The following is a 13,574-nucleotide window of genomic DNA, read 5'->3' as shown; positions in this document are numbered from 1 at the left end:
GTCTGAGGTTTACCTCCCATACGTGGGTAAAGTGTGTTATGTGTCTTCCTACTAGCGTGGCATGGGAGGGAACATTTAGCGGGTGGTCATTGTTTTGTGGGTGTGGAGCCGCCTATGGAACAGGAGGATCTGCCCCTGCCGCAAGATCTTTTGTGGCCTCTCTGGAAACCTTGTGAGCACTGGCCCTATGGTGAGCCCCAGGACGACCTCTGACCCTGTTTGTACCCAAACCCTCTTTGTGTATTTTGGCCCCTGAAGTGATGAAAATTATAGCTCCTTCTCTGACCGGAGGGTTTATTGGTAAGCTGGCCCAGTGACTTTTGAGGGTTTTTTCTATTGCCTTGCAGAACAAGACATTTGGCTCTATAGGCATGTTGAGAACAGTAGCTTGTGTCTCGAGTTTAAAGCCAGACTGGTGTAGGCATGTGTGGCATTTAATGATCGTGCCTTCAGCAAATATCCTACCTGCATTATCAGCTGCATCTAGATAATTTTTTAGAATGCAGTTAGCGACAGCTTTTCCTTCTGACACGGCAAGACGCCAACAGGATCGGCAAAGTCTTCTCCATCGTTCAGGCATGGATGGCCACACATGGCCTCTGCCTGAACGATGACAAGACTGAACTGCTCCTTGTCGGCTCACCCAACACTATCCGGAATCTCAGCCCGAGCTACTCTAGCTTCATCATCGACGGCAACACTATTCCCACTGCCAAAAGTGTAAAAACTCTTGGTTTCTATCTCGACACTAACACCAACCTCGCCAAACAAATTAATATGACTGCCTCGGCCACTGCTTACACTGGGAAACTAATTAGAGCCTGCAGACCTCTGATATCCCCCAACAACTGCCTTACTCTAGCCAGAGCACTTATACAATCCAAACTGGATTACTGCAACAGCCTGTATGTAGGTGCCAATAAAACGGTTGTCAACAAACTGCAAGTCCTACAAAACAACGCACTCCGTGCCGCCCTTAATATTCCCAGAAGAGAACATATCTCAGCCACAAGAATCACATGCAAATGGCTCTCCATCCAACAAAAAATAGACCTAAAAACTATCTGCCTCACCTACAAAGCTCTTAACCACCTGGCCCCACCTTATCTAACCGATAAATTCATCTTAAGACAGAATACTAGAACCACCAGATCCTCTAATACACTACAACTGACAGTGCCCAAATACTCCCTCAAAAGAGCCGGTGGCTCCAGTTTCCCAGTTCTAGCCTCACAATTATGGAACACTATTCCACTGGACATCAAATCTACCCCTACATTTCAACCTTTCAGAACTAAGATCATCACCTGGTTACTTAACAATTAACTAGCACTGTATGTATGCATGTCACTAATTCTACTATAACTGCTCTCATAACTGATTTTGTAACTATACTTATGCTGCACAATTGTACAAATGTTCATACCTATGCCTGTAACCTGATGCTTAAGCACCCATATACCTCTGGGTCAATAGCTATACAAATAAAAAAACAAACAAACAAACAAACAAGATTGAGTTGGGATTTAAGGGGCTCTTTGGCTGAGGCTATTAATGTGGCTACCTCGTCCCATCTGTGGCAGTTGTAACTGGCCAGCCAGGTGGTTTTATTGCCAATCCTCACCTGGTAGGCTGCCGTAGGTGTGACTTTCCTGCCGAATGTATAGATCTTTTTTACTTTTTTTGTTGTGGGGTGTCTCTGACGAGACTCTTTTTCTCATGGTGGTGACACCAATGAGTCTGGCTTTAACTGACCGCTGATGTAAAGGGGGTCTGAGGGATCTGGTCAGAAGACCTTTTCAATATGCTGGTTTGCGGGCCGTGTTAAGTTTGGGGTTAACAAAGAGGGTTGTATTTGTCTCTGTACAGACTGGAGGATAAGGATTGGGTAACAGATTTGTTATCTCCCAAGATGTTCTCAACAAAGTCTTTGTCTATTTGGGTTTCCTGTTTTTCTATTTGGAAATGTTCAGCTGCCTATAGGAGCATAACATTATACTGAATTTGGTTGGTGACCGGTGAGTCCGCCACTGGTGGGTCTGCATGATCCAGCGAATGCATGATGTAGACGCCTTCAACGTCATTGTCATAAAACTGGTCTCCCTCTCCCATGTCCCCTTGGTCCTCAGTGTCCGTGTATGTGTCCTGGAAGCTTTGAGTGGAGTCATAAAGCCCTGGGTCCTGCTGAGGGGTGGATGCTTGCAAGGTGTCTGTACGAGCCCTTTTGGTGGGAGGGTTGGGTAAGTGTGGCCTCACTAGCTGGTGGCGTGCTTTGGAGATTTTCTAAAACCTCTGGGTGGCTGTCAAAGAAGTTGGCCAATGAGGACATGCGTCTCATGATTCTATATATTTCCTCTGCGGACCATTGGGAAGAACTTGGGACAGCAGGTGGTGGAACATCAGCTGGAGCAGGAGGAGGAGTGGGAGCTGGCTCAGGCGCAGGGTGTCTGCTCTGCCTCATAGCCCCTGAAATAGTTCCCTCCCCCGGGTCATAATCCACCATTGCCTAGATGACTTGTGGTCTTTGGACTTGTGGTGTTTCGATGTTCGACCGTTAAATAGCGTGTCCGGGACATGTTTTTTAATGAGTTCAGACATTTTTTTAACTCTGAGGGGATTTTGTAGGGGCCTTTGAAGTGTCTTTCAACTGTCGGTTATCGGCAACCGTACGGGCCGTTGATGCGTTTTTTCGATGTTCAGTCATCCGGGTGCGTGGATTAGGTCGTTTTGGACATGGCATTAGAACCGGACTTTTCTTCCGATTGTCGGGGCCTGTCATGAGGTGAACATGAACATGATTGCCCAGAGGATAGGGAACTGGACTTCCCCCTTGACGCTGTGTGTTACCTTCTGGTCAGCATTGAAGTTGTTTTATGGCCGTGGGTTGTGTGTTCAGTGTGGGTATGTTTGTCTGTGCTAATGCTGCCGGGTTTTATCGATGTAATGCTGCCGGGTTTTATCGCTGTAACAGAGCCGCCGGCCTGCCTGATGGGGTCAGTGGCTAGCATGCGGGCATTGGACAGATCCCATTCGCTGTCGTTGTCACAAAAGATGCCAATGCTGCCATCACTGGAGCACCCTCAGCATCCATGGCAGCCTCGGCCTGCATAGCATGGTGGGCCCAGCGCTTTGTTTTTCGGTCCTTTAAGGTCTTGGGCTTGAAGAGATTGCAAGATTTGGGGTGGCCATTTAAATGATGTATTTTCCATTTTGTGTGGTAAAGGCAGCTTGGCGAATAAAGTGGGAAGAAGGGGAAATATGCATTCTCTTAGGGAACTAAGAAATTTAACCACCACCCACGCTCCCTACTGTGAAGGCCGAGGCCCGGAGTGGCCTTCCGTGGCCATCTGGAAAAGTTTGTCTAGGCGAGTTCTGAAGTCGACGAATGTAGTCCGCGAAGCCGTCGTATTGTAGGGGAACGGCTAAGAAAGGACAGTAAGAGTAACTAGCTCTAATTATTATTAATAAAATGGCAATAGCCAGAAGGAACTCCACTTTCAGTGTCCGCCAATGATGGCGGAAAAAAACAATCTGAGGGACCTCAACGCGTGTTGAAACACCAGGGTACAGTAGATGTCACACTAGGGATAGTATTACTGGCATGCCCTATCTACGTCCCTTTTCGAGTTTAGAAAAAAATCTGTAATACTCTGAAGCTTCCACTAGATGTCAGCCTATGCATAGCATGTGATCCAAGCAGATTCCACAAGCCTCTGAAATATATAAATATTTAATTTAAAGTAATAATTGCTCTTTGGTTTTCACATAAAACCGTTCACAATAGCTTCATCACAGTGAAAAGGAAAAAAAAACATATATTAAACGAAAAACAAGCAATTACAATAAAAATATCATTTTAAGATCGAGGTCACCCATTTAGCAATACTCTATAGGTGTATGTGAACTAGCGAAGCTACACCCCATCTTAAGGATCTGGCCATTAAATAGATTACTCTTCGTAGGGTGGGCCAGCAGCAGCAAGGGTTCCAGAGCTGGTCTTTTGCTGGTTTACTGCTGTCTCCCCTGCAATCAACGCCTCTCTCATCCCTCTCAATGCAGGGGCTGTCTCAACAGAGCAAAAACAATTGCCCTCACACAGCATAACTACAAGGTCCTGTGTGACTTTGGGCCTGATTCACGGGAGCTGTTTTTAATGGTGCAATCCCATTAGAAAACGCTGCCTGAATGTGACTCTTCATGTGCTACCTTCCCATTACAGCCATTAGTGTAAACACCAGTCAGCTGTATCTACACAGCTCATGTTCACTTGGTGGACAAATAGTTCGCTGGGTTAGCTGCTATTTGTTGAGATCTGTGCTTACACTGCAGGACACAAATGTTACGTCCCCGAAGTGAAAAATCATTATATTTTTTCCTGTGGATCCGAACATGCGCACCATTAAAACTGATAATATCACCAGTGCTTTGAAGCATGGTAAAAAGAACTATACAGCGCCCTTTTTTTTAGTTGTCTTCGTTTTTACCAGGGCAACTGCACTTCGCTGTCCAAGGGCTGCTGACAGAGCCACGCTAGCAATGTGTGTAGAGCGCTGTGATTTGTGCCTCTGTGCTTACGACCACAGAGGCTTGCTTTCATAGTGGCGTGTAAGGGGGGCTACTGGTGGTCTCCCAGCGCACGCAGAAACCCCGAGCTGCCCGTTAATGTGTCTCAAATCCCAAACAGGAGCGTACACGATGGTACTCCAAAGATCAATAAAGCCAACACAAGATACATATATCAAAAGTAGAGTAGAGCGCAAGGGAATTTTGATTGATGGGGGGTAAGCGAAAAGGACGCGGTGATCTAAAAGTGTGTTGCTTTATTTGAGTAGGGCCAGACTCTTTGGTGCAGCTGCATTTTTCATGGACGTAACCAGGCAATTCTCCCAGTCCGTGCAGTCACCCGTTCAACTGAACAAAATATGATTGTGTGTGCGTCGTTGAATAAAACACACTGCATGTAAATATGGTGGCAAGTGCCAGACTAATGGCGGGCAGGCAGTGGAGAAATCGCGTTTATGTTGCAAGCAATATGTTGTTTTTTGAAATTATTCTTATTTTGCGAATTCAAACAAAAATGCTTTGCAAAGGTCGGATAGAGAAACGGACTGGACTTTGCTCGTAATTTATCTCATTGGATTCACGCACGCGCTGGGAGGCGTGGGTGGGGATCAATGAGCCCTTTCCTGTGCACCATCCAAGCTAAACTCCCCCCATCACTCTCAAGCGGCGCCCTTGAACTGACAGCGTTCACCAGCCGCTACAGCCCACCGGATTTCCAGCGCCCTCCCCATTCCAAGGACACGGGAGTGAGGTAGCCCACCCTCTTTAAAGTAAAGCCGTCTTTTTGTGTGTAGATAATTTCACATAGGCCTGGCCGCCTTCGCTTTACTGTAAAGGAGTCAGAAGGCAATGGGTAATATTGTTGATGTGATGGGATGCGTGTACGCTCAAAATGAGATGAGGGCTCCTGTGATTATTTCTCCAGGCCATGCATCAGTGTAATTACCATAGATAAATTATGCATTGCTTGTTAGCATGTAATTCGGTAACTTTAATTTATACTTGCTCGTCTTTTGCAAACTTTTCCCAGACTTTAATTAACACATGGATCTTTCCATTGACTCCACTGTCTTTCAGCCGCGAGCCACGGAGGTGAGTGATTGTATGGAGCTCAGTCGAGAATATAGAGAGCACTTGAATGTGATATACGAAGGAGTACTTTACCAAGCCAAAGTTTAATCTGCAGCAAACGCAAGCTCTATCTGGAGATGTCCCCAGAGTTACCGAGACCAACTTCAGGAGTTTCTCGAGTCTTACTTGATTGTGTTTTCTTCATCGATTCACATGGGGCAGTTTTAATTCCATTACCTCGACGAGCGTGTTGCTCCAAATGCTGGCATCCAGTTTCAGGCTCCGCACCTTGGAGATTTTGGATCCCAGGGACCTGTGCTGTCCTGAATCACAATTTAATCAGAAGCATTAACATAGGCATTCATATGCTAAATGCAACATTCAAAGGTAATTGCACAAACTAAACTGAGTAGCCAGCCAACCATAACAGTAGTCGATGAGCAAGCAGAACACCAGCCAAGCGATAATCACAAGGAGCCCATTTGGCTACCGAATAGAAGTGCATTCAATGGTTCTCACTCTGTACTCGATATTAATGCTAATGTCATGTGTAAACAAAAACCCTGTAGCAGCTTTACCAGTAGGTTACATAAAGGAGGTGGTCATTTTCTATGGCCTCATTACGAGGTTGGAGGTAGCCTTGCCGATAAAACCAGCCGGGCTGTGTAATTGCCCTTTTCGCGGCTGCCGGGCCGGGTACATCCCCATTCCCATTTGAGCCCTATAGGGCTCAATGGGAATGGGGACATCGGATGCGCCGACACCGTTTACAACGGTGCCGGTGCATCCAACTTGTTGTGCTTGCGGGTGCCACGCTGCCTGCCAAGTCAGACCTGGCGGGCTGACAGGCACCGGCGAGCACAGCTCGTAGTATGGTGGTACGGTAGCAATGGTGTCGGTAGCGCTACTGGCACTGTTGTTGCCTTACCGCCATACTTATAACGAGGACCTTTGTTTGGTCTTGCAGGCAGTGCAAGAATGGCAGGTGGAAAATGGTAAATCTATTTGGTGCCTCTACTCCGGCTACCAAACAAACCAAAATAGTATTGGAGTGCAAAACGTGTTGTGATGCCAAGTGTAAACACTTTTACGCCCAACTTAACATTGTTTTTTGGTGTCTGATAGATTTGAAAATGACCTCCTTAATGAAGCGTTAATTCTGACATAAGGTAAAAAGCATCTGTAAACATTTGTTCATATGTGTTTGACCTTCTGCCATATTTTCATTGGCAGAATGGGGGCAGAGTGAAAATACCACTTCCGCCAGTCCAATGCACTCTACCATCTTAATCCCCATGCTTTAGTGACAGAATCTGGGTTTGATGCCATTGATAATGCTTTGATTTCTTTGGAATCTGGCACCATTTGCCACCTTCTAAAAGGAGGCAGATTACATAGAAATCCAATACATTCTGCCAAACAGAAATAGCTGGTGGCAGTTACCTACAATATTTGCAATATGAAGTCCAAAAAGGACTCAAGGCAGTTCCACCTATTTATACTCCTTATTTATTACATTTTTATTTTATTGAACATTTTTATGGCACCTAGTCCCAAGTGTTTCCAGGCGCCACAAGACAAGATGAGGGAGACATGGGAATCACCAAAGTAGAGCACAAAATGTTTATATTGACCTTGTGACAATCCTACCGTGCAAGTGCTTGAGAAGGTGGTATGTGTGCAGGGGTGGGGGTAGAGGAAAAGTGCTGGAGTGAGGTGACTCCAGGGAAGGAGGGCAGGACGTTCTGGGTGGGTCAAGTTGGCAAGTGCAGGGGAAATGGCGGAAAGGGAGGATGAGTGTGGTGGACTGGGAGTACAAAGGTAGGCTAGTCCAGGAAAGGGTGCCCAAGGGCAAGTGCAGGCAAAGGATGCTGGTGGCCCCTGTATGACTCTGGGGGGACAAGGCTCCAGATGCAGCAGCAGAGGGAGTGTTAGCACAGTAAGGGGAGAGGGAAGGAAGAGGAGAAAAGGAAAGTCTTAAGAAGTTTCCAGAATTTAAGAAGATCTGGCGGCTCAAGTCTGAGGGGCATGGGAGGCTGTTCCAGAGGGTGAAGCCAGCTGAGGAAAGGGATCGACCTCCCACTCACTGCTTGGAGAAACTTTTGACCTGCAGAGAGTTGGAGCCAGAGGATCGAAGGACTCTTGCCGGGAGGTATTTAGGAGGTAAAGCTGGATGTAAAGAGGTCCCAGTCCCCAGACACCCTTGTAGACGATGCAAAGGGTCTTCAATTTGATCCTTGCAGTCATAGCGAGTCAGTGGTGAGGTTTTAGGGCTGGAGAGATGCGAACCCTTGGCTTGAGGCCAACAATAGGTCTTGCACTCCTATTCTGGATTAGGGGGACAAAGGGAGGAAAGAAGCAGAATGAGTAAGAGGCTGTTGCAGTAGTCTAGCTTATAGAGAACCAGGTATCTGGAGATATTGAGCTTCTGGGGGAAGGTGAGGAAAGGTAGAAGACTTCTTGGTAAGGTTTGTGGTGTGTGGAGACAAAGAGAGAGAGGAGTCAAAGATGATACCAAGGTTTTATGCCTCACAGATGGGTGAGGGGAAGGGACCCAAGGAGTCTGGTCAGAGAGTGGGGGGGGGGACAAGGAGCAGGTATCCCAAAGAAAAGGATCTCTATCGTACTGGCATGAAGGCAGAGATCATTAGCAGAGCAACATGCTTGAATAGCAGTCAGGCAGTTGAGTATGAGGGAGGTGGTCGAGGATGGCAGCTTGAAAATAAGTTGTTTGTCATCTGCATAACACTGGAAATGAGGAGAGAAAGTGGAGATCAGGTGAGCCGTAGGGGCCAGGCAGATGTTGAAGAGCCATGGCGATAGGATAGATCCCAGAGGGATGCCACAGGTAGAGAGTGTGGTGGAGCAGAGAAAAGGACCCAATTGCACTTGGAAAGGTCTCTCTGAAGGAAAGAGGTAAGCCACACCAGTACCCTGTCCTTGATGCCTAGGGTATCATGGAGATGGTTTATGAGGATGGAGTGGTTGACTCTGTCAAAGACAGAAGAAAGATCAAGGAGAATGGGAACAGTGGGAGTGTTAGAGTACAGGTTAGAGAGTCAGTCTAGACTGGTGTTCAGAAGAGCAGTTTCTGTGCCACTTCGGTGTTGATGGTCAAAAGGGGGATGACCAGCTTCTGCATAAGTTTGCAAACAAAAGGGGCGATAGAGATAGGATGATAGTTAGCCGGGCATGAAGGATCAGCAAACAGATTTTTTAGGAGAGGGTGCACAAGAGAGTATGAAGGGGTTAAGGGAAGGAGCCAGTGGAGAATGAGTGGTTGCAGAGGTCATCCAAGGCTGGGGCAAGAGGTGATGTTGTCCTTGAAAGTTCTGGAGAAGAAGTGGAGCACCTTTTGAGAGGAGACTTTCATAGAGCTGACAACTCTAGAGATCTTATCTGGTACTATGGGAGAGAAAGAGGAGTTTATGGGAGTGAGGGGGCCCAAGGGAGGCACGAGAAGGGAGGGTTTAGTGGGGGAGCAAATGACAGAGATGATAGGATGTCCAGAGTTTTGGAGGAAAGTGGGCGTCCAGTACAGAGCAGAATGCCTGGGAGGGAGGAGGAGAGGAGGAGACTGCAGTAGGATTGGCAAGTTACTTGCAGATATTACAGAGTTCAGCCTTGTTATTGGTGGCTCCAGAGATGCAGATTTGGACATGGGCCCTCTTCTTGGAGAAGATGGCGAGACGCAATTGTCTTTTGGAGCAGGCGGCAGTCCAGTTTGTCCAAGGATGAGCTAGATGACTGCCACATCTGCTCTGCAGCTTTGCACTTGCGTTTTGAAGAGACCAAGTCAGAGTCATATCAAGAGTTGCATTTAGAGGCAGGCTTCATGAAGATCCTCATGACAAGGGCAAGGATGTCCAGGGCGTTAGAGATAGAAAGGTGGAGTTTAGCTACATCAGAGTCAGAAGAAGACTCAAAGGAAGGGGCAGAGGTGGGATGAAGGAAGAGGCAAATGCAGCGACTGACACGCGCGTCATCGGTCAAATGGCGGTGAAAGAGACTGGCAGTGCGGGCAGAGGCATCATCAGAGGACAGGGGAGGTTAAGGTGGGAAGAGTGAATAGAGTGGTCAGACCACGAGAGAAGGTAATAAGAAGGTTGGAGGGTGATGTCTGTTGATATGAGAGCATCCAAGGTGTGTCCGGCAGAGTGGTCTGGGCCAGATGGAAGGATAGTGAGGGAAAGAGTGTTGCATAGGTTGCAAAAACGAACAGTGCCACATTGGGTGATCAGAGATGGATGCTAAAGTCCCCAAGGAAAATAAGTTTGGGGGATGAGGCAAGAAAAGAGGAGGACAGGTCATTCTGGGAGGAAGAGGGAGGTTGGTCCCGTGGGCCTGTAGATGGTAGCGACAGTAATAAAGAAGCTAGGCGAGTAAGAAAGCCTGCAGACTAGGCTTTCAAAGAATCTGATGGTTTGAATGGGGATGATGGAGGCAGGTACCCACTCAGGGAAGATCAGAGCCACTACACCACCAAGCCAAGAGGGCCTAGGATTGGACTGGATCTTGTAGCTCTCTGGGAGAAGAGTGTCAAAAGCAGTGACAGAGCTGGCCTTGAACCACATCTCGGTGAGAACGAGAATGTCAAGGTCAAGGTCTTCAAGGAGATGACAGATGTCAGAGATGTGTTTGATAGCAGAGCGATAATTGAGGGTAGTTAAGTGAAGCTGGTTGCCCCCTTTAAAAGATTTGTGGGGCACAGGGGTGGGGTGCTGCTACTGGGGTGGAGCAGAGAGAGGGCTGGAGGAGTGGAGGGGTGGCAGGAGAGAAGGGGAAGTTGAAGAGAGAAGGAAGACGTCTTTAGGTTGAGCTGAGAGCCCTGGGCCATGATAATGCCATTGTGAAAGACATTAATGATTTATTTGGAAGATGCAAAGTGAGCCAATAGCACTTCCCATCTGGTGCCACCAGTAATGGGTGAGGAGGAGAAAGGGGAGAGGACGAAGACCATATGGGTTGTCTATAAGTCAGAGATAGGAACAGGAATGACAGATTTTGATGGAGTGGCTACAATACAAAGAAGGAGGCAAACTGAAGGAGGCAAACTGAGTTAACATTAAAGTCTCTAATCATCCCAAGGCTTGTTTTCCCCTTGAGGAAAAATGTGGCATTAGCCTCTAAGTTACCTGCCTCACCCATTGACTAGAACTGCATGAAAATCGTCCTGGTGAGTAGCATAAGGACGAGGATCTATTCGGAGTATGAGCATTCAAATAAAACAAAGAGATGCAAAGCCCTCTAAACCCTAGCTCTTTAATTTCTTTGATTAAAACCCTGTTAAGAAAGATGTTCTTTGTGCACCTTCCCCTTCATACATTCTTACTGAACTCTGCTTTGACGGTTTTCTGAGGTGGAGTACAGGGATGTGGTACACTAGTCAGAGGGAGAGAGAGAGAGTAGTAGTGTGAGTTGCAGGAGAAGGAAGACAGGATCCATTCAAAGAGAAGGAGGTTGGGTTGTGCACCCTGAACCAGGCTAGTGCCTGTATGATAGACATTAATGAAGCAATGTGAGGATGAGAAGCCGGGCAAGAGGACTTCCTGCTTAGTGCCACCGTTAATGGTAGTGGATGTGGAAGGAGAGAGAGTGGGTATGAGATGAGGGGTATATAGATCTGGAGAGGGGACAGAGAAGAGAATATCAGTGAAAACCTATCTGGAGGAAGCTCTGATGTAGGTGTCTGCGATGGGAAGTCCGGGTTTGCGCGCAAGATGTTTTTTTTGTGCTTTTTTCTACCGGACTTCGTGAGAGAGGAGGGAAAGGTGATAGTGTAGCAGTTAGAGAAAATAGGTGAGATGGAGAGAGCCAAAGGGGCAGTAGAGGTTAGTCGAGGAATGAAAGAAGAGTGGCTTAACAGAACAGTTCTAGCTAAAATCACAACGTGGCCTAGTGGAAGTCGTCACAAAGGCATAAGTGCAATCCAGAAAGGAATAGAATATCAAGAGATAAGAGGTGCGCAGATGAAATAGGTACAAACGGCCCAAAAGCTATTTTCTTTAAAAGATATAGCTGCAAAGCAAGAGATGTGCACAGATGTAAAAGGTACACACAACCCATAATCGAATTTCATTTCAAAAAGGCAATGCAAGGGAGGTGCACAAATGTAAGAGGTACACACAGCCCAAAAAGGAATTTCTTAAAAAGGCACAGATGCAATATCGGAGAGGTGCACAGATGCAAGAGGGGCACACAGCACAAAAACAAATTTCTTTAAAAAGGCACAGATGCAATGCAAGAGAGGTGAACAATTTTTTAAGGTACACACAGCCCATTTTCTGTCAATTTTTAAGTTTGAACACTAGGTACCAGCAAGATAGGTAGATATCCTATAAGGTGCAGGGCAGACAGAGGCGAGTCAGAATGTTTTGACCATGGAGAATATCCCACTACACATGATATGTTGCCACTTACTTAGCGCAGATTAAAAACCAAGCTGAGGACATGGCTCCCCCCACCCCAAGGGGAGGGTAGGAACCCACACACCAATGTAGGCAAACCAACAGGGAACTCCAGAAGGCCCCTAAATTCCAGTGGCTACCCACTCCTCCAGGCCAGTGACTTTCTGTTAATGTCCCACAACTGCTGATGTAACTATTTTGTGCCAGACTTTGTGGCAAACCCTCACCTAGCTGCCATCCTATATCACCATCAAGGGAGCTCTGGAGATAATCCCCCCAAAGTCCTTGGGTCTTAACTGTGCCCCCCCCTCTGCGGTCTAAGGTGCTGATTGTTTTACAGGAGCCCCTTCCTCCCCTGCTGGTGCTTATAAGGTGAAGTCAATACTGCTATGGAGCAGGCCTCTGATGCCCCCACCTCTGTTGTCTTGCATGCTGGCTTATCTTCAAGGTCCCGCTCCCTTCCCTGCTCCGCCAATAAAGCGTGTTAACATTTGGGTGATGTTATGCAAAAGGCCTCAGCTGACTGCCTCCCAATGCACCCGCAGTGCACTTTTCTGCTGTCCCAGTAACACTGGGTTGTTTTATGCCAGAGGCCCGCCTGCCTCTCTCCACCTGGGCCTCCCACTGACTGTGTCTCTGGAGCTGGCTTCTCCAGCCTTGCTGACCAGCTTCTCTCTTCACACTCTGTTGTTGTCAGAGAGCCATCCTCTTTGTCCATTGCTGCTCGCAGGAGCCGATCAACTCCGTCACTGCAGCCTGCATCTCTGTCCACCCCCGGGCTGCCAGGTCTCTCACCGTGTTCTGCCTGAGCTCTGTTTAGATTTGCAGAGGTTCCATAGTCTAGGGGCATAGGCAGTTTTGATACATTGATTCCAGGGAGAAGTAAACCCAGTCATCAGAGCATTTCAGAGGAGACTGGGCTCAAAGATTTACCAATGAGAGTCTCAAGAGGAGAAATTAGGGTGTTAGCAGAGAAAGGTGACGATATAGAACTAGTCAGTGGCTTTGTGCAATTTGATGATAGCATGTCATCAAGTGAATTGAAAAGAGCAAATGCTACAAAGCTAAATCCATAGACAGAATGAAAAGTAAACACTTTGGTGAAGGCTTAGAGAGAAATATTGAGAAGCCAAACAACAAGGACCTAAAATCAAGAGGAAGCTTGGGTTCGGAACACTTTGGGTCCTGCTGCAGGTCTTAAACAGCTTTGCATGTGCAGAATCGGTGTCTCTGATTGACCTCAAAGGCTATTTATAGGTGAACTGCAGGAGGATCTAAAAACGTAAAATAAATGTAGTAGCTCTGTTAATTTAAAATGACTGAAACATCATTGGGAAAGTAAATTGTAACAAAACACTGTAGGCCTCACTATAAGTTGAGTGGTACAGTAAAAATACAGCTGTAATAGTGTTACTGCCACATTCCTGAACTGCCAAATCATGAGTTTGGGGGAAATTTGGAGGATTCATCTCCAGCTCTTTGCTGGAGGTGGCACAAATAGGTGTTCTGGCCCCAAAATGGCCATGCCACAAG

General features: G+C 47.0%; 1 protein-coding gene across 3 annotated transcripts in view; it reads right to left on the bottom strand.

The window, feature by feature from the left end:
* The window catches only part of ARAP2 (ArfGAP with RhoGAP domain, ankyrin repeat and PH domain 2), a 1,740,202-nt gene that overhangs the window by 826,683 nt on the left and 899,945 nt on the right, over positions 1 to 13,574 (bottom strand). For all 3 annotated transcript variants that reach the window (XM_069631830.1, XM_069631832.1, XM_069631831.1), the window contains one exon: positions 5,872 to 5,957. In XM_069631830.1, the coding sequence (XP_069487931.1) occupies positions 5,872 to 5,957 (86 nt within the window). The remainder of the gene's footprint in view (positions 1 to 5,871; positions 5,958 to 13,574) is intronic.

The sequence above is a fragment of the Ambystoma mexicanum genome, chromosome 6q (assembly GCF_040938575.1).
Source record: "Ambystoma mexicanum isolate Mex_15411 chromosome 6q, UKY_AmexF1_1, whole genome shotgun sequence".
Classification (NCBI taxonomy): domain Eukaryota; kingdom Metazoa; phylum Chordata; class Amphibia; order Caudata; family Ambystomatidae; genus Ambystoma; species Ambystoma mexicanum.
The sequence above is the reverse complement of the archived record's forward strand: the minus strand, read 5'-3'. Positions and strand labels throughout refer to the sequence as shown.